Source organism: Dendropsophus ebraccatus, chromosome 3 (genome assembly GCF_027789765.1).
Source record: "Dendropsophus ebraccatus isolate aDenEbr1 chromosome 3, aDenEbr1.pat, whole genome shotgun sequence".
Classification (NCBI taxonomy): Eukaryota; Metazoa; Chordata; class Amphibia; order Anura; family Hylidae; genus Dendropsophus; species Dendropsophus ebraccatus.
Genome location: NC_091456.1, coordinates 47,561,821 through 47,583,605, shown reverse-complemented (window position 1 = coordinate 47,583,605; position 21,785 = coordinate 47,561,821). Strand labels below are relative to the sequence as shown.

Genomic DNA, 21,785 nt, shown 5'->3' with positions numbered 1-21,785 from the left:
GCAGCACAATGAAGTCACTGTACTGCGGACCGGCTTATTATATGTGCGCTCAGCCGAACAGCCAATCAGCTGAGCGCACATATAATTCTAAATGTTTCTTCTAATAATGCTATTGTGATAACATAATTAGAAGAAACATTTGATGTTTTCATTAAAGTTAAGTGATGATTAGTACAGAATGCTCTTTTGCCGGCATATGAATTAACGGCTTATAGAGCTTCCTGTACTAATTAATATTTAATGAATAAAACACAATTTCGTTGAAATAAATACAGTTTCGTTGGTCAATAATTTATTTCTAACGAATCCATCATTGTGCAATTCAATATACTGTCAAAAAATAAATATATATATAAATATACATTTATTTATATATATATTTTTTTTAACAGTATATTTAATTGCAAAATGATGGATTCGTTAGAAATAAATTATTGATCAACGAAAGTGTCTTGATTACAAAGAAAATGTGTTTGATTAATTTAATATATTAACTATTAGAGGCATCGGCATTCGGCATCATTGCCGGCTATTTTTGAAGTACTCCGTACGGACCGCCTGTCAATCCACGGCCGCATATTCAGCCGCAAACAATGGTCTTGTTCATTTTTTACGGGTCCGTTTACGATAGGGCCGTAGATTCATACATAGTGTGCACTGTGCAGCCGTATATCCTATACTTCCAAGCATACACACGAACCACCAAAAATACCGCCGCACAATTACAGCCGCAAATACAGCCGCACTGTTACAACGTGTGAATCGAGCCTAAAAGTGAATGTACCACTTCCCGTAATAAGTGATATTACGGGATGCTATATTTATGACATATGACCTGGTCGGCATCAGCGTGTAGATCCTGGTGGCACCACCCATTTTTCAAACCGCCTCCCAGTTCCCACCATCTGCGCCGACTTCTCTATATGCAAATAGGGTCACTTGGTGCACTGGAGACAGGCCCAGCGCCCTCAGTGCACCGATATTCCCTCCCCTCAGTGACATAACCAGACTTGATCTGTCAGCTGTAATTCACATTCCAAACTGCTGACACTGTTAAATAGCTGTTAGGACAAGGAGACACATGGTACCTTTCAAACTGAATATTTGTCTGTGATTCCAGAACATTAAAAAATGCTTATTGCAGCACTTAGACAAGAAGATGGGCTTTTTACAGGTAGACTCTATGGCAATTCCCCATCATTAAAATAAAAAGTTAAATAACAAAGTTTTCTTTGAATTATTTTGTGATTTATAGGGTGAAGCTCTTGAACAAGCCATTATCAGCCAAAAACCTCAGCTAGAGAAGTTGATCGCCACAACTGCTCACGAAAGAATGCCTTGGTTTCATGGCAGTATTCCTAGAGAGGAATCTGAGCAACTACTACTGAATGGTGTAAAGGCCAATGGAACTTTTTTGTAAGTAAACCTATGATTGCATATGATTATCTGTTATTCTTGCTCATTTCATGTAATTGATATTAAATCTTTTAATATGGCTTAATTGCCACCCATTTTGGACAACCGACGATTTCAAAACATCACACATTACCTAGGCTGCAGGTCTTCTCCTTCTCCCGTTCCCGCGCTGCAGCATCTTAGGAGCGGCCTGTCTGAGCTGAAAGACCGCTCAGCCAATCACTGTCCGGGACCGCCGCGACTGGGAGAAGACCTGCGCCTGGACAGGTAATGTATGAAACAAGGGCTGCAAGGACATCGGTGACGATGTCCTTGCAGCCCTCGCTAAACGTATATCGGCCGTCAAATAGGCCCAGTAAATGAGCACCCGCGTTTACATAGTTGATCGGGCCCTGCTCGGCCCGTGGAATAAGACCCTAACTGTATGAGGGCCTTTTTCAGCATGGCAAGTTGTACTTTACCTTGCTATGGACTAAAAGGCAAATGCTCATAGCCAACCCAACGGAGTTATATGAAAGTTAGTTGCATCTCAGTCTCATTCACTTCAATGGAGCTCAGTTTCAATATCAGACAAAACCCATGGAGAGTTGTTTTAATGTTTCTAGAACAATGTAGCCATGTTTTTCTAATCATGTACAGTCTTCTACAAGCAATGCATGTGAAGGTTTTCTGAAGGGGAGGGACGTGCTAAAAATAGCAGTGCCACACTAAAACACATTTTATCATCAATAAATAATACTGTCATACTGTTAATAAATCACACTGGGGCAGATTAAAGGGAATCTGTCAGCACATGGGCCCTACTTGTAGCTGGCAGTCCCCTAGTGAGCATGTTACCTTTTGGTTATTTGTCCATGGAGTGGATTATGCACAATCTGAGGTCTCCTACTGTAATGAAGAGTCAATGAGGAGTTGTGCCTCAGTGTTTGTGCCGCACTCTGGTACGCCTCACCTCTCTTTCCTCCTCACTCTTCTTCATGAATAATCAATGCTGCCCGGCCTCTTGCTCACACAGCTAGTATTTTCCAACATAGCATTCATCTGCAATTAGATATAGTTGAACCACCGAGCCTGTGTTTTTTAAACTAATTTGGACCTAATTTTTTAAAAAACTAATTTGGACCTGATTGGGAATTCTTTGCATTCAAACCAAAGAAAACAAACTAGTGCTGGTCTTTAGACAGGTCATTTACCCCTAGGCCAAATGCCCAACACAGGCCAGGTGTTTCAACTTTATCTGATTACAGATCAGTCCGCTGTTGGCAGATACTGAGTGACACAAAAAGCAAATGAATAGCCAGCACCCCACTCACACTTGTTCACACTATGCAGTTTGCACGCTGCCGTTGGTAATGAACAGACAAAAATAGAAAATTGTCTGCAGCAAACTGCAAGTGTCAGCACTCATCGTATATACTCCCCCCCCCCCCCCCCCCCCCCCCCCCCCCCCCCCCCCACACGATAAAAAAAAAAAACTGTTCTCAATTTTTTTGTGTTTTTTTTATTTATTTAAAAAAAAAAATGAGGTTCTTAGCAAACCATTTGATCAAATATAATAGGGAGGAGTGTGGCACAGATGCTGAGCTAAAACTCCTCTTTGACTCTTCATTACAGTTGTAGACTGAAGATTGTGCATAATCCACTGCATGGACAAATTACCAAAAAGTAACATGATTAAAAGTGGACTGCCAACTACAGCACACTGTCAGCACTGCAGGTAGGACCCAGGTGCTGACAGATTCCCTTTAATTAAAACTTTCTAAAAGAAAAATGGTAATTGTTGCCCATAGCGGCTAATCACAACACAGCTTTAATTTTTTAAGCACTAAAAAATTATAAAAAAAAGAAGGAACCAGTAAGCTCAACTCCAGGAGGGTGCACAAGATCAGCGGCAGCCAACCACAATGCCAGGAAAGCGCAGTAGTAGAGATGCTGAGCCAATCACATCTATTATTGCACTATGAAAATATATGCTGCACCATAGAAGACATTAACAGCTACATATAGTAACTCAATGGTGACATATTCTTGGATTTGTTCTTTTCATGTTCCTTTTCCTTTTTCTCTGTCCAGCCCACACTGCCTAAATCACTTCTTACAAACATGACTCACAGCCTAGGATCCTCACTTTTCCAGCACTCTCCCCACCTTTTCCTTGCCCATAGTGCCACAGACAGTATGTCCCCCATGGTGCCCACACAGTATAAGGCTGAGTAAGTGGGTTGATTGGGGAATTGTAGGTAGGCCTCCCAATTTGGTAGGTAGTTTTTCCCAGTAAGTAGGTAGGCGAGTCCCAAAGGACAGTTTTTCCATTAGGCATGTCATTTTTCCAGTACAGTGGTACCTTGGTTTAAAACTAACTTGGATTAAGAGCGTTATGCAAGAAGAGCTCACAGTGTTTCAAAATTGAAAGGTGCTTTAAGAGCATTGCTTTGGTTTAAGAGCTCCCTGTACTGGCTGGGAGCGGAAGTGGGGGAAGGGGCATGGTCTGAATAGCGGGGTCTACAGCACTGTACTCCAACCCAGGAAGTCTCCCTTACCTTCTGAATCATAGCAGATCCACTTTAGGCTGGGGCTTCCATCAGGGGACAGGACTGTGGAGGTAATATCTCCATAGCTGTAACCCCTCTCTCCCCGGACAGAGAGTGCTGCATTATGTGCCCACATCTGCTCCCTGCAGTCTCTGTCAGCCCTTGTGTTTCCCATCCTTTCCATTTCTGCTATAATGTGCCTGCACTTACACTCAGCTATACACACTACCGCTATATTGTGCCTGCACTCACACTCAGCTAAACACACTGCTGCTATAAACTGCATGCAAGCACACTAAGCTATGTACACTACTGTATAGAATAGTTTCTGTCACTGTCCTCCTGCACAGCTTTGATTCTCACTTCCTTATTTGTCCATGCTGAACACACAGCCCTTCCCCATTGCAGTCATGTGACCACACAGACCTCTGACAGCAACCCTGCTTCTCTATTCTAGCCTGTTGTACTACACTACTGCATTATGGGGATCTGCATTTTTATCCTGCATCTACAAACTGCTTTTGTTTTCCAGGTTTATTCAGCTGTTTCACATTGTTTCATCTGTTTTACATGTTGTTCAGAATACAAAATCATTATTTTTGGGGTGTGGAACCAATTGTCTGCATTTCAGTGATTTATAATGGGAAAATTTGCTTTGGTTTAAACGTGGATTTGGATTACAAGCACGGTAATGGAACAAATTATGCTTGTAATCCAAGGCACCAATGTATTTAGGTAGTGCCCCCCCCCCCCAATAGTTAGGTAATTTCCACAATTATGGATCTTCCCTGAGTAGGTAGGAAGATGTCCCCAGGAGATAGGTAGTAGTCCCTATTAGGTAGGTCCACCAATTGGTTTGTAGTTTCCCTCATAACTTAGGCACCTAAGTACAGTAGGTGCCTGTAGCAGGTGGTGTCCCCATTAGATAGGTATTCCCTGTAGTGCCTCTAGTAGGTCATTTCCCTCATTCAGTATGTAGGTTCTCAGGTAGGTAGGTAGGTGGGTGTCTCCAGTAAATAGACAGATCCCCCAATAGCTATGTAGTGTCTCCCATTAGGTTAGTCCCCCAGTACGTAGATAGTTCCACCATTGGGGGCTGCCCAGAACATCTTGATTTTTTTTATTTTTCAATAGTTTTACATAAATAAGATAAAGTTCCTGATTTTACTGAAGATGACCACCAGATATACTCATTTTTCTTCCTGATTTATTGTCTTCTCAAAGGGGAATTCCCATGGAAACTCCAGTGATCGTATGTCCCTATACAGATTCTATATATTAAGTCTTTATAGTAACAGTTACATCTTTGTAGAATTCTGGGAAAGACAGTCTACCTCTCTTTCTCCACGACTCCCTCCAGAGTGGTGGTACAGCTGACAACCACCCAACACAAATTTTTGTGCATCCGAACCAGCTCTGTGCAGGGAGTTCAGGAGGATAAAAGGAAGGATGTCTGTATTCTAAGAAAACAAGTTTTTATAACTGGACAGTGAGATCATTGGAGCTTCCAAATGTATCCTTTAAATCGATGCAGATGGCAGATGACAAACTTTGGCATCTGTCAACCATAAGTTATTATGATGTCTGTTTGACTGCTTTGCACTGCGTTGTCTTCATTGCAATACCAAGCTTTATAAATATGTTGTTTTTTTATATATATATCTTTTATGACATTTTTTTTTACAGTGTGTACCATGCAGTATAAAGCTATGTTCACACAATGTATGTTTTGAATAAATCACAGGCGTTTTTGGGATTTTTCAAAACGGCCCTGATTTATACAAAACATACGTTGTATTGGAATGAATGGAATCTCGGCCGAAGCGTATATACATAGAATACGCTCCGGACGGGAGTCCATCTGGCCGCACGAAAAACTGACATGTCAGTTCACACAATGGAGCGTGCGGCTCCAGCCAGGGGCGGACCCAGACTGCATATGGCCCTTGTGCAAAAAATTGGCCGGGGCCCCCCATAAGCAAACCATTTCACCACTTTCCATTCCCTAGCTAGCTCTCCTGGGGGGGATGCGGGGGGGGGGGGCACACATGCTCAGCAGAGCGTGCCCGTGCGTGCAGCCGCACTTGCTTTTTATTAGCTGCTGCTCAGAGGACGCAAAGACTGCTGCACTGAAGGGCTGTGATTGGTGGAGGCGGAGCGTCCCTGTGTGTGCGGCCGCGCTTGTTTCTTATCAGCTGCTGCTCAGGAAACGCACAACACCCTCTCAAGCAGGCTATGTATATGCAGCAGCCGCGGCGCTGTTTGCATATCTACTGTCTCGGCCGCCCGCTAAGACAGGTGTCATGATGTTAGGGACTAGACTCTACCTAACATCATGACACCTGTCTTAGCGGGCGGGCTCCAGCCCCTGGAGTCCGCCACTGGCTCCGGCCTTACACTCCATTGTGTGCAGCGGTGAATTGGGATGCAGGTGCACCCGAATTCACTAGAAATCAAGATTATCCGGCCGGTTCTGTGTCACGGCCGGGTAACAGAACGGTCGGTGTTATACATAGTGTGAACCTGGCCTAAATAATGAAATAGTTTTATAGCATCACAAACGTCGGGATACCAAACAAGGCACTATGGTATACCTTACTTTCTTTGTTCAGCCTTGCTGAGGTTATAACTAGAAAAGACAGGCAGTGAATAATTGGTTACACGGAAGGGAGACCCCCAGTGGCCAAGAGATGTTTTTCTGGGGTAAGGAGTAGGGGTGAGCAAATTGACAGTAATAGTGAAGAGCTTCGCTAGTCTCAGCCTGCTGCCTTTGAACTCTTCTTTCCGGGTGCCTGGAAAAGCGGGATCCAGTCCTTGGAAACTTCTCCCAATTTCCCAGGATTGGATCCAGTTTTTCCGGGCACGCATAGCGGCACAGGGTGGCACTGAGTTCAAAGGCTAGTCCGAGACTTTCTAAGCGCTTCGCTTTGCTATTATTGTAAATCCGCTCATCCCTAGTAAGGAGTCACTTTTGTAAATTAAGTAATTTTCAAAAATAGTAAAATCACAAAGGCTATTACTGTACATGGAAGGAAGCTGATAGTAACCATGTAAGGTATAGCTTGTTCCATATTTCCATCTGTTCTATGTTGTCACATCCCTACAAGCCATTGTTGTCTGTATGAATAGCTAGAGGGAAATACATCAGTTATTAGACACATTGTATGTGACATATTTTCCATTCAATCAAGTACCCAGTTTAGTGAATCTGGCAACAGACAGTGTTTTTATATGCACTGAGGATATATGGAAAAAAAATATATATATAAACATTGCAGAATATAGGCTTTTCAGGCTGATTTAACGTTAGCATATAAAATGAACAATACACATCCATCAGCAGTCAGTTTATTTATAAAAATGCTGTGCCAGACATGAGCTTGTAAATAATTTACACATCTTTAGCTACACTGCCAGTATATCTTTCAATGTCTGCGGAACTTTTTCTCATTCTTTAGCTGTTTCTAGTACAATATCCTCTAATATAAAGGGATTTGTTCCCAAACCACACAAAATGTTCCCAGAAAAATACACAATAATAACATATGTAAGTAGAAACCTTCCAGCAAAGAGGCAGCGTAATTACTAGAGACGAGCAAATAGTGAAATATTCGAAAATTTTAAATTAGATTCGAATAGCCACCGACATTAGACTATTTGATCGAATATCAAATCCCATTATAGTCTATGGGAGACAAATACTCGGGACTTGGAAATCAATATTCGACCACTTGAAGGTCACCAAGTCTACACCAAGGGCACCTCAGGAAATGATGCCAACACCTCTCAGCCTGTGCCACTATCTCAGCCTGTCTACAATAAACTCCAAAGACAATATAACCGCTATGTATAATGGAAAAAATACTTGGAAAACTTTTCTTCTACATTAGTGTGGACAGAAAGCCAAATATTAAGCAAAATAAACTTTATCATGAACCCCTTTAAATCATGTTGCCCATGACAACCACAGATGGCATAGGCAAAGGGGAAATTAAACAGCACCCACCTTTAGGGTATGTTCACAATAAGTAAAACAGGCGGAATTCCGCAGCGGAAAGTTCCTACCTGTCTCAGTGTTCCATAGCCCATCTATGGGAGAGTGCGCACTCCTCTGCAGCCGCCGTTCTCCACTCAAAGAAGTGACATGTCACTTCTTTGAGTGGAGTGCAGCGGCAGTGGAGGAGCGTGCCCTCTCATTCACTTACATTGGTACTTTGAGCACGGCGGATTTGCTGAGTGTGAACATATCCTTAACTGTCATTGTGTGCTGTGTGTGTGCTGTGTGTGTGTGTGTGTGTGATGTGATGTGATTTTTTTTAGAATGCCAAACAGAAATCAGTAGTGCCAAGATGATAGGTTTTATGGCACACTTGCAGTAAACAGCCGTATACCGGACGTATCAATTGTTTTAGAGTAGAAGTAGATACACTACAGCCTATTGCTCACATTGCACTGCCTGCCTCTCCAAACACACTGTCTCAAAACACCTTCTAAATCTCTGCTTTCTATACTTTTAGCCCTAAGGGTATGTTCACACTGAACATGCTTTAGATCGTTTGGGCTGCCCATTGAAGTCAGCGGTGGTCTGCTGCCACCACTCTTGCACAGAGCAACACCAAATAAATATCAGCCTGAAAAGCCGGTAATTGGCCAAGTAAGGTCAATATTATTTCGTACAACACGGCCTTTATTGTTCAATAGATTACAGTTACGGGTCAGAGAACTTGTTGTGAGATACATTAGTGATAACACATTATATCCACATTTGGTTATTGGTATAATGAACACAGCTAAACAGATAAACATCAATTTATCACTATGATAATAAAGGTTAGTTTCATCTCTAGCATAGTGAAGACATTTGCCCCAATGACTATTATACAGTTAGGGGGACATTTATGAAGTCTGGCGTTTTTTTTTACACTGACCTTACAAATGTCCCCGCAGCTCCAGAGATCAGGGGATTTTTGTAGAGGCGCATTGCCTCTACACAAATCCTGAGGGCACGGAGCCCATCCGTGCGAAAATTCTGAGAGCTCAGAGCTGGCGTAGGTTTCAGCATCCCCCCTCTGCGTGCAGCCGCACCTTCCGTAATGCCCCTCTCCGCCCCACTGGCAAAGGTGGAGCAGATGGGACCGATGCGAATTTTTTTTGGGCAAAAATACCCTTATCAAATATTTTTATGCCAATCAGCCCCATCTGCGCCTATAAAAGGCATTTTCACTTTTTCATACATGTCCCCCTGAGTTTTTTTTTACCTAAGGCTAGATTCACACACACCGGATCCGCAGCGGATTTCGCACCGAGAATTCGCAGTGAAATCCGCTGCAGATGCCTTGCCTGTCATTTTCAATCAGATTACATACTCGCAGCGGGATTGACATCTGCTGTTGTGAAATCCGCTGCGGAACCGATGTGTGTGAATCTGGCCTTAATGTTTTCTTTAATTAATATCTTTATTAGAGATGAGCGAACCGGGTTCGGGTTCGAGTCAATCCGAACCCGAACGATCGCCGTTTGATTAGCGGGGGCTGCTGAACTTGAATAAAGCCCTAAGGCTATGTGGAAATCATGGATATAGTCATTGGCTGTATCCATGTTTTCCTGACAACCTTAGAGCTTTATCCAACTTCAGCAGCCCCAGCTAATCAAATGCCGGACGTTGGGGTTCGGATCGACTCGAACCCGAACCTGGTTCGCTCATCTCTACTCTCTATGTTTGATAATATCTTTACTATTGTATATACCAACATGTCTGTGCTACTACTTCTCTACTATTCTTATCTACTATTTTAAGAAGAAAGCACTATGCATTTGGTAAACTTAGATATAATGTTTACACAGAGTGACCAGGGATATAGCTATAGGGCATGCAGACACGGGAAGCTGCACCAAGGTGCCTGAAGGGGCCTTTTGAAACTTCTTCCCCCATAAAGAATACTAGTATTATAGATGGCACTGTAGATGGGTATCCCTGGGGCCCAGGTGGTTCTGTAATTCTGAACTCTAATATGAACTATAACAGTGATGCAACTTGCTAGCACCAGATTACCATAAATTGCATGATCTCTGAACACTTTGAATTTGTTTGTGGTTTCCGAGCTGGTAAGAATTTTTTTGTTACATCCTGTACTGACCAGTGGTTAGTAGCATTATGTCTAATAGTGAAACTTCCCTCTAAAAATGATAAATGCAGCTTATGAGAAAAGACAGAACACCCTTGTTGAATTCTATAGTTTTTTACGTATCAGAAAATATTTTTAATTTAAAATCATTGGGTTTTTAGAGGGTTTTAAAATAGGTAAATACAACCTTAGATAAACGATAACACCTGACAGATTACACCGTATCAGCATCACCGCACGTCCTGGGCCGCCTAGGGGACTTCAGAGCGGTGGCGCGAGGCGGCCCCGCTCTGAACCGCCGCGGTCCCGGGTGCCGCTTGTAGTCCTGGACCGCGGCTATTAGTGGGCACGGTCCAATCCCTGTGCCCACTAATTAAGTTTTCAGATTTGACAGCTGCATCTGAAAACTTACTGCAGCCGATTCCCTGGTGTCTAGTGGAGCGGATCAAACAATCCCAAAGTGCAAAATTGCGTATTTTTGGTCGCATCAAATCCAGAAACATTGTGATAAAAAGCGATCAAAAAGTCGCATATGCGCAATCAAGGTACCAATAGAAAGAACACACCATGGCGCAAAAAATTACACCTGACACAGCCCCATAGACCACAGGATAAAAGCGCTATAAGCATAGGAATAGAGCGATTTTAAGGAACATATATTTGTTAACAACGGTTTGAATTTTTTACAGGCCATCAGATAAAATAAGAGTTATACATGTTACATATCGCTGTAATCGTACCGACTTGAGGAACATATATAATAAGTCAGTTTTACCCCAGGGCGAGCGGCGTAAAAACGAAAAAAAAAACGTTGAATTTTTTCCTGGTTTCGCAGTGTACTTTATGAAAAAAATCAGCCTGTCATTGCAATGTACAATTAGTGGCACAAAAAGTAAGGGCTCATGTGGGTTTCTAGATGAAAAAATGCAGGTGCTATGGCGTTTTAAGCACAAAGAGGAAAAAAACGGAAGTGCAAAAATGCTAATTGGCCCGGTCCTCTAAGGGTTAATAAAAATTCAAATTAAATTAAAAAGTCATGTTAATTGCAATGCACCTAGGACTTCACTGCATTGAGCGCTTTCACTAGCAGCCGGCAGTGTTGTCGTTTGGCTGGTCTCCCTGAGTTCAGCAGTCTGTTTCTCTTATGTAAATTACATGAATCACTAGCTTGTAGAACCTTTAAACACAATAACATACAGTAATTGTTTCCTGCATTTCTTTATTAGTCTCTCACTCTATCATTGTAGAGGAATTTTGGCCCATTCTTCTTTACAGCATTGCTTCAGTTCATTGAGGTTAGTGGGCACTGGTTTAGGCACAGCTGTTCACATCATTTCAGTTACTTTAAGGTATAGGCAATTGTAACAGCTTGATTGTATTTTTTCAGCCATTTTGATTTAATGTGCTTGGATTTATGGTCTTCTAAGGTGATTGTCAACCATGTTGAATCTTCTACGAGTGAACAGTCATTCTCCATGGCAAATGATGGCCTTTAAAGAGACTCTGTCAGTAGGTTTATGCTGTCCTGTTTAAGTGTGGAATAAACTAGTGACAGAGAAGCTGAACAGAATGATGTATCACTTACATATTTCCGTGCAGCTGATCCAGAGATATCCTCCTAAATAACATGGACAATAAGTAGTCCTCTCCATTATGTGCATGAGCTCAGTAGTCCTCATTATTTATGAGAAGCAGAAAACTGCGCCCACCAGCTGCTTTCCTTACTTTTTTCTAGTTGGAACTAAGGTTCTGTTGTTCACCGAGCACTTTATATGTATACATAAATAAAAAATTGTCTTCACCTTGAACTTTATGTGTGCCGTGGTTCAACTACATTCCTGATGCTATATGGTTGCAGAACCAATCAACACTGAGCACCAATGGTGGTTAGAGGAGTGCAGTTTAGAATACCGTTTCCTGTGAGCCTTGCATACAAAACAGCTACATTAACACATAGTGAGACAGAGCGCTTCTTATCTACCTCAAGGCCTACCCAAACCCTCCATCTCTACATCAGGGACCATTTTACCATCCTTGATGGGCCTGCACTAATTTCATACCATCTGACCCAACACAACATTCCCTGAGTAACCCAGTGACATCTACTGGGGGAAATGCGTTGGAAGATGAAACAGGGACACAATAACAGCTATTACCACCTCTAACTAGGTGGACTACACTCTACCCTAGGTGGTGGGCATCCCTTATCATAACCTTTTTCACTAGAGGATGCAATAATATTTCATACCCTACCTTACCAGGGAAATAGTGTCAAACAGATTTATCCTTATACTCTACAGACTACCCTTTTAATGTATGTAGGATTGGACGTGCATGGCCAAGGGGATACCCAAACCTGGTGGTCCTTAGATTTACAGGCACTACACAGGGCCCAGCTTACTGATCCGTACACCTATCCTTCTAGTGTATATAGATATCCTTCTAGTGTATATGTATATATACTAGAGCCATGGCCGTGGTGATGTTTACATGCAGATTTTTACCTGCATGTAGTTTTATATACACTGTAGGGATCTTCCCGGGGGATGGTGTGTGTGGACACAGTTCACATCAGGCTTTGAGTTATAAAAGGTCAACTTGGCGTTTATTAGCGGCATAAACAGTCCATTAAACGTAAATAGAGCAATACCATGCTTGAAAACAGAACAAACAAAAAAAGGTCTTGCCCGTCTGGGCACTTACTAACACAGGTCACCTATCTGACACTTCCAGAGGTGGTATCGCAGGGTGTGAATAGACCCCAGCAGTGTTAGTACTCCTTGCTCCCAGGAAACACAGCATGCAGGCTGTTCACCCTGGCTGAGAGCAAATCCCCTGTAGCTCTGTGGAGCTTTTGACTTGTTGCAGGCTAATCAGGGCACACCTGACTGCAACAACCGAACTGGATCGGGGGGGAAGGGAATGGCAGGTCCCACTACCAACCTACCCACCATTCCAGTAAATCCGGCCCGGAAAATGTAAAGAACAACTCAGCAGCATAATACTGCTGAGTAAGAGATCTTTCCCGGATTTACCACCTCACCATGTGCCGAAGCCTGGGTGAGATGTACCTCCCCTCGAACACCTTTCCTGTGACATGTCCACATATCCCCCCCCTCTTTTTCAGACCGGAGGGCTGAGCATTTTGTCCCCACAGACAGTGTACCCTTGATAGGGCGTCAGCATTTGCCTGTAACTTTCCTGGCCTGTGTTCCACGGTAAAATTAAAGTTTTGGAGGGACAGAAACCATCTAGTCACCCTCGCATTTTTCTCCTTGTTGAGCTTCATCCATGTTAGGGGGGCATGGTCTGTCACTAACTTGAATTTTCTGCCTAGCAAGTAGTACCTTAGGGACTCTAGGGCCCATTTCACTGCCAGACATTCTCGCTCAACAATGGCGTAGTTTTTTTCGGCCGGGGATAGTTTTCTGCTTAAGTACATCACCGGGTGCTCCTCGCCATTCACGACCTGTGAGAGAACGGCGCCTAACCCTGTATTAGAGGCATCTGTCTGGACCAGAAACTCTTGCCTAAAGTCAGGGGTAACTAGTACAGGTTGTTGACACAAGGCAGATTTAAGGCTTTGAAAAGCCTTCTCGGCCTCTGGAGTCCATGTCACCATTGCTGACTTACCTCCCTTTGTCAGGTCAGTTAGCGGGGCTGCAACTGTGGCAAAGTTTGGCACAAACCTACGGTAATAGCCCGTAATACCCAGGAAAGCTCTGACCTGTTTCTTTGTGAGGGGTTTAGGCCAATTCTGTATTGCCTCGATTTTATTTAGTTGTGGTTTCACTAACCCCCTCCCAATAATGTAGCCCAAGTATTTGGCCTCCTCTAAGGCTAGTGCACACTTCTCTGCATTGATGGTTAACCCCGCATCGCTTATGGCATCTAACACCGCCTGGACCTTACAGAGGTGACTTTCCCAATCAGGGCTAAAAATGACCACATCATCGAGGTAGGCAGCGGAGTAATCACGATGTGGTCGCAGAATCAAGTCCATCAACCTCTGAAAAGTGGCAGGGGCTCCATGTAACCCGAATGGCATCACTACATATTGGAAGAGCCCATCAGGGGTGGAGAATGCAGTCTTCTCTTTAGCCTCAGGAGTGAGGGGGATCTGCCAGTAGCCTTTTGTGAGATCGAGGGTGGTTATGTACCTGGCATTACCCATTCTTTCAATCAACTCATCTACCCTGGGCATGGGGTAGGCATCGAACTTGGAGATCTCATTTAACTTTCTAAAGTCATTACAGAACCTCCAAGTTCCATTGGGCTTTGGGATTAACACAATCGGGCTGGACCATTCGCTCTGGGACACCTCAATGACTCCTAGGTCAAGCATACGTTGTACCTCGGCTGACACCGCCTCCCTCCGTGCTTCTGGTATTCTATAGGGCTTAAGGTTTACCCTGCTTCTAGGCTCAGTTTCAATGTGATGGTGAATGAGATGTGTACGCCCTGGTAGGTCAGAAAACTTGTCTTTATTTTTCTGCAAAAATTCTTTAGTCTCCTGCTTCTGTGACACTGATAGAGTATCACCAATCTTGACCGGAGGGATTGGTTGTGACAAATTATTAACAGAGTTTGTCGCCACCAAGGATTCCCTGTCTTTCCAGGGCTTGATCAAGTTTATGTGATAAACTTGGAAAGGCTTCCTTCTACCTGGTTGGTGTATCTTGTAGTTGACCTCACTGATCTTCTCTACAATTTCATAGGGACCTTGCCACTTGGCTAAGAATTTACTTTCTACAGTGGGAACAAGAATGAGTACCCGGTCACCTGGGCTGAATGTCCTGATTCTCGCAGAACGATTGTAAATTCTGCTTTGGCTCTCTTGCGCCCTCTGGAGGTGTTCCCTTACTAGGGGCATTACAGAGGCTATACGGTCCTGCATTTGTGCTACATGCTCAATAACACTCTTATATGGGGTGGACTCGCTTTCCCAGGTCTCTTTTGCAATATCCAACAAACCCCTAGGGTGACGACCATAGACCAACTCGAAGGGAGAGAACCCTGTGGATGCTTGGGGCACTTCCCTAATAGCAAACATCAGGTAAGGTAGTAAGTGATCCCAATCCCGACCATCTTTTTCCACCACTTTCTTTAACATATGTTTTAGGGTTTTATTAAACCTCTCCACTAATCCATCTGTTTGGGGATGATATACAGAGGTACGTAGGTGTGAGATTTTAAACAGTTTGCATACATCCTTCATCACCTTTGACATAAACGGGGTACCTTGGTCGGTCAAGATCTCCTTGGGGATCCCCACCCTGGAAAACATATAAAACAATTCACGCGCAATTGTTTTAGATGCAGTGTTTCTTAAGGGGACAGCCTCAGGATAGCGGGTTGCGTAGTCTAAGACCACCAAAATGTACTTGTGTCCCCTTGCCGACTTTACAATGGGACCCACTAAGTCCATTGCAATGCGGTCAAAAGGTACCTCTATGATGGGGAGCGAAACCAACGGGCTGCGGAAATGCGACACTGGGGCGCTAAGCTGACATGTGGGGCACGACTCACAGTATTTTTTTATGTCAGCATAAATCGCAGGCCAATAAAACCTCTGGAGGACTCTCTCCTGCGTTTTATCTGTCCCCAAGTGGCCCCCAAGGACATGATTATGGGCCATGTCGAGTACCTGACGCCGGTACGACTTAGGCACCAGAAGCTGTTCCACAACCTCATCATTAATTTTAGTGACTCTATAGTAGAGATCGTTAGTCACAGAAAAATGTGGAAACTTTTTCTCAGCTTCTGGTTCCTGAGGTACCCCATTCATAACAGTGACCTGCTCTCTCGCATTTTTGAGAGTGGGGTCCTGCAACTGTGCAGTACCAAAATTATCCCTAGACACCTCTAAGTCTGGAACATTCTGCGCAGTGGGAGGAGCCTCTTCCTCACCAGCCAAGACCTGCAAAGGAAAAGCATCATTTTCATCCTGTACATTCTTATCATTTACCGTGGGTAATGCAATAGACTTAGGGGTATCCTCACTCCTTTCAGGGGATTGTTGTTTTCCCCATAAAGCCCAGAACAATGGAAAATCACGCCCCAATATCACATTATGCATAAGGTTTTTAACCACACCCACTTCATATTGTACAGTGCCTAGTTCAGTCCCGACATTAGCCAGTACTATAGGGTAAACCTTTGTATCGCCATGTATGCAGACCACACTCATATGTCTTTTTGGCACAAAGTCCCCAGTCACCAGGCTGGCATGCACCAAGGTGACAAGGCTTCCTGAGTCCAGCAACGCCTTAACAGGGAAGTCATTGACCGTAATGTTGCAGACTTGTGGTTCAGTCTCTAGTCCCGTGACTGCAACAAAAGACGGCTCTGCAAATAGCGACTGATGCCGGCTAGCGTCACACTCCATGGGCTCAGTGGTAAGAGGGCAATGGGCAGACATATGTCCCGTCTCATGGCATCTCCAGCACTGGATAGGGCCTGGTCTCCTTGGCAGGGAGTCCTTTTTAGGGCCACTTAGCCACCTGGGACCACCACCAGTCTTTTGCCCTTGAGACACCTCCTGAGCGCTCTTCCCTCTATCAGCACCCCTCCACACTCCCCCAATAGATGGAAGTCTCTTACCAGCTGACGGCACAGATCTGGCACTCCGGGGAGGTGATGGTGCTGCAGGAACATCACGGAGGTAGTCCTCGGTCGCCTGGAACCTCTCGACAAGGTTGACAAGTTCGTCGGCACTCCTAGGGTCACCTTGTCCCACCCAGCGTTGCAGATCAGCAGGGAGTGCTCGTAGGTAGCGATCCATCACGACCCTCTCTAGGATCTGGGCAGGAGTAGAGGTGTCTGGCTCCAACCACTTTCTTGCCAAATGGATCAGGTCGTACATCTGGGACCTCGCTGACTTGTCCAGACTGTAGCTCCAGTTGCGGACCCTCCGGGCACGGACAGCAGCAGTAACTCCTAGTCGGGCGAGTATCTCTGCTCTTAGCCGAGGATAGTCCTTGACCTCTTGCTCACTGAGGTCATAGTAGGCCTTTTGAGGTTCGCCTGTTAAATAGGGCGCAATCACTTCTGCCCACTCAGTGGAGGGTAACTTCTCTCGCTCAGCCACCCGCTCAAAGTCCGTTAAGTAGGCCTCAATATCATCATCAGCAGTCATCTTTTGCAGCGCTCGCTGCACAGCTCTTCTCACAGACACAGTCTCTGGAGCGGCTGCTGCCACCAGCTGGGGATTAGCACCTGCAGACGCCTCTTGCTTCGCTATCAGGTGTTCAATAAGTCTCTGTTGCTGAGCCATCGCTTGCTGATGTGCAGCCATTGCCTGTTCATGGCGAAGGTTAGCGGCCGCCTGGTCCTGCTTAGCGGCTGCCTGAGCCTGTTGTTGTGCGACCAACGCCTGTTGTTGTTGCAAACTCACTTGCATTAACTGCTTCATCATCTCCTCCATGTTGCTTGTCTGTTCTTGGAGTGAAGCAGCAGCCTTCACCCAGGACATACGCAGCTGTAGCCAAGTTGATGCACACCGTTGCCCCTAGCAACCGTTTTGCCCGCATCCTCCACCAATTGTAGGGATCTTCCCGGGGGATGGTGTGTGTGGACACAGTTCACATCAGGCTTTGAGTTATAAAAGGTCAACTTGGCGTTTATTAGCGGCATAAACAGTCCATTAAACGTAAATAGAGCAATACCATGCTTGAAAACAGAACAAACAAAAAAAGGTCTTGCCCGTCTGGGCACTTACTAACACAGGTCACCTATCTGACACTTCCAGAGGTGGTATCGCAGGGTGTGAATAGACCCCAGCAGTGTTAGTACTCCTTGCTCCCAGGAAACACAGCATGCAGGCTGTTCACCCTGGCTGAGAGCAAATCCCCTGTAGCTCTGTGGAGCTTTTGACTTGTTGCAGGCTAATCAGGGCACACCTGACTGCAACAACCGAACTGGATCGGGGGGGAAGGGAATGGCAGGTCCCACTACCAACCTACCCACCATTCCAGTAAATCCGGCCCGGAAAATGTAAAGAACAACTCAGCAGCATAATACTGCTGAGTAAGAGATCTTTCCCGGATTTACCACCTCACCATGTGCCGAAGCCTGGGTGAGATGTACCTCCCCTCGAACACCTTTCCTGTGACATGTCCACAACACTTACCAGTCAACCATAGTTGTCATTTACTATATTTAGATAGCAAAAGCATGGTCAGAGTTGAGATAAAAAAAAGGGAGTGATACATGGAGCAACAGTGCAGGTTACTTTACCAAAACAGTACATTTTACTCCTTCAGGGCCGGTTCACACTGAGCAAACACGGCGCAATCCCGCCGCGCTCAGTGTCCTGCTGTTAAGTGAATGGAGAGGACGCGCACTCGTCCGCTGCCGCCGCTCTCCGCTCAAAGAATGAACATGTTCATTCTTGGAGAGGAGAGGGAGCGGACAGGCACGCGATCTCCCATTCGCTCAAAGCAGGACACCGAGCACGGCGGGATTCCACGGCGGAGAGCTCCACCGCGGAATTGCGCCGTGTTTGCTCAGTGTGAACCGGCCCTTATACTGTATGTATGTGGTATAGACTAATTTTACCAACTTTGATGACACATTACATCATTACACGTAGGTGATCTACAGTGTCTGGAAAAACTCTTCCCAATAGCACATGGCAAATAAAAGGTTGAAAAGGATTCAAGCATTTCCTCCTGTCCATTTACAGCAAACATCTTTATTTTTGGTTATCCCATAGAACAGGAGTAGGGAACCTTGGCTCTCCAGCTGTTGAAAAACTACAACTCCCATCATGCCTGGACAGCCAAAGCTGATGGGAGTTGTATTTTTGCAACAGCTGGAGAGTGCTGGAGAGTAGAGATGATCGAGCATTGGAAAATCTTAGGTTCTATAGAACTCGAACCTTGTCGAACCTTCCGCATTTGATTCCCGATGCCTTCCCGGTCCGTGGGGAAGGATGAGACGGCCCGGGTACCGCCTGGAATTCCAGGATTCAGCCTAGGTAATAGGCTGTATCCCGGAATTCCAGGCGGTACGCGGGCTGTCTCCTCCTTCCCCATGGACCGGTAAGCCATCAGGAATCAAATGCAGAAGGTTCGACAAGGTTCGAGTTCTATAGAACCTAAGATTTTCCAATGTTCGATCATCTCTACTAGAGAGCCAAGGTTCCCTACCCCTGCTGTAGGACATTCTTTAGCATTACAAAAAATTACATCCTGTACCAAGGGATTGAAACTATGTAGCAGTAACTATTTCAAAGAAAATTGTTGTTCATAGAGTATAATATCATTATCAAAGTATTTCTTTTATTTTAGAATAAGAGAACGGGACAACAATGGATCATATGCTTTATGTTTGGTTCACGATCGAAAGGTTTCACATTATCGCATTGATCGAGATAAAACTGGAAAACTATCCATACCAGAGGGGAAGAAATTTGACACTTTGTGGCAGGTATGACTGCATGTTTAGGTGTTACTGTGTTGACTCTTACACAAAAGAAAAACTTATTGAATACAATGCTGTATGATTCGGCCGATTATCACTCCGTGTAATAAATGCAACGATCAGCCGATGACAATGATCATCTGCTGATCGTTGATATAGGTTAGAACCTATTTTTTTCGGGCGCCGACCGCGCTCCGCTGCGTGTAATAGCGGTGCACGGGCGGCGACTAACGATATACATTACCCATCCACATTCCAGGGCTGCTCCTGCCGTCTGCTTCTCCCGCGCGCTCTAGCTTCACAGCGGCCTGTCAGCTGATAGGCCGCTCAGCCAATCACAGGCCGCGGCGGTCCCGGCCTGTGATTGGCTGAGCGGCCTTTCAGCTGACAGGCCGCTCTGAAGCTAGAGCGCGCGCGGGACTAGGGGATAAGCTGACGGCAGGATCAGCCCTGGAACATGGATGGGTAATGTATGCCAGTTTAGCAAGGGCTGCAAGGACATCAGTAATGATGTCCTTGCAGCTCTTGTTAAACGATTATCGGGCTGTGTAATAGGCCCAGTAAACGAGCAACGATCTAGCAGATCGGCGCTCGTTTACAGGTATTATCGGGCCCTGCTCGGCCCATGTAATACCACCCTTACTCTCGCTTCATTTTATTGGTTAACAGTGTCAACTGGGCAGTGCTGCATGGCAGTTGGCCCCCATCTCCTGGCTGCGGAGAAGACCCAACTGTCATGAAGCGCCACCAAGTGGACACTGTCTACTGATTAAATGAAGCTACAGTATATTACATGTGTAGAATGTAAGCTGGAGGATGGAGTGGAGAACCGCACATAGAGAGTGGTGGTGGTGGTGACAGTATCACTTTAAGTTACTTTTCAAGGCACTCACACTGCTAATACCACTAACAGACTTGTGTACTGTAAGAAAAATCTGGTTAGTGGGGCATAAATGTATTTTTTACAATGAACTGGATTTAATATTTTTATTTCATCTTTAATTAGAGCTATTCTTGTATAGGATGATGACGATATACCTATTATCATTATTTTCTTCATATAATTGTTATGTAATGTATATGCATTATGTTACTTTATTAGTTGGTTGAACATTACTCCTACAAACCTGATGGGCTGTTGAGGGTGCTGACAAATCCATGTCCACGATCAGCTGCTAACAGTAATTCTGCAGGTAAGTAATTCACTGCTGTAACTGTACATATTATAGTAATAGAGATGAGCAAATTTCATTAGATTTGGTTCATATTTGGAGTCAGATTCAGTGTTGTAAGTGTTTAAATTGTTCTAAAAGTTGTGTATGACAATCAGAGGTCTTCTGGGACTGCATCTAACCCCTTTTAAAGGGAAGCAATCAGCATAATTGTGCTGATATGGTTCCCAGCTGCACAGTATAGTACAGCTGTCTGCAGGGATGATTGACAAGCAGAGAGGCAACTAACAGGTTTCTCTGCCTGTCAGTCATCGCTGCACTGCACAGAGAGCCGTGACTAGTCACAGGTGGCTCCCCGCCCACATGACTAGTTATCGCCCCTCTCCTGGCCTCACACACCAGAATAAAACTTTTTCTCTGATGTAAAGCTACTGCCACAGACTAGGCTGGTAGCCTCAGGTAGATCTGCTGTGCAGCTGGTAACCATATCAGCACAATTGTGCCGATTGGTTCCCTTTAACCTGTTTAGTACCAAGACAGCATTAATAATGTGAAAGTGACAGCAATATATATGGAAGTGGGTAAAGAGATGGTGGAAGATGATAACAAACAGGCACTTTAAAAACAAACTACACCAAGAGATTTCTTATGTTTTCTAAAATTAAAAAATTAAAAAAAATATACTGTATTTATACAAAATTAAATAATCACTTTATGGGGACAGACGGCTGCCAGTGTATAAATATGATGTTAACAGAAGAGGCCAGAGCATTTAAGCAGTTTTAGCTGTTTAGCTGTTGGTAGTGTGCTGTCTCACCACAGGTGTTACTGGTTTGAACACCCCTCACAAAAACATTGTACTATTAGGAACAATGTGGTAATGAAGGTTTATATTTTAGTTTTACTACAAGATGTCATTGTCTATATATATGTAACTGTTGCACAGCTGTAGTGAACTAAGGGTTATTGTTTTGTTTGTGATCTGCACAATGAGAGTTACTGTTATCTTATATCTATCTCTATCCTCCTATCTTTTTGCACTCTCCTCTCCACCACTCACAGGAGCTGTTACATACACCCTGTAAGAAGTTGTCACATGGGGCGAGGAAGTGTAG

The 21,785-nt window shown here is 44.4% G+C and overlaps 1 protein-coding gene across 8 annotated transcripts in view; it reads left to right on the top strand.

Annotated features, from left to right (window-relative positions):
• Positions 1-21,785, top strand: part of SYK (spleen associated tyrosine kinase) — an 88,089-nt gene that overhangs the window by 44,694 nt on the left and 21,610 nt on the right. For all 8 annotated transcript variants that reach the window (XM_069961682.1, XM_069961687.1, XM_069961684.1 and 5 more), the window contains 3 exons: positions 1,256-1,416; positions 19,366-19,504; positions 20,601-20,691. In XM_069961682.1, the coding sequence (XP_069817783.1) occupies positions 1,256-1,416; positions 19,366-19,504; positions 20,601-20,691 (391 nt within the window). The remainder of the gene's footprint in view (positions 1-1,255; positions 1,417-19,365; positions 19,505-20,600; positions 20,692-21,785) is intronic.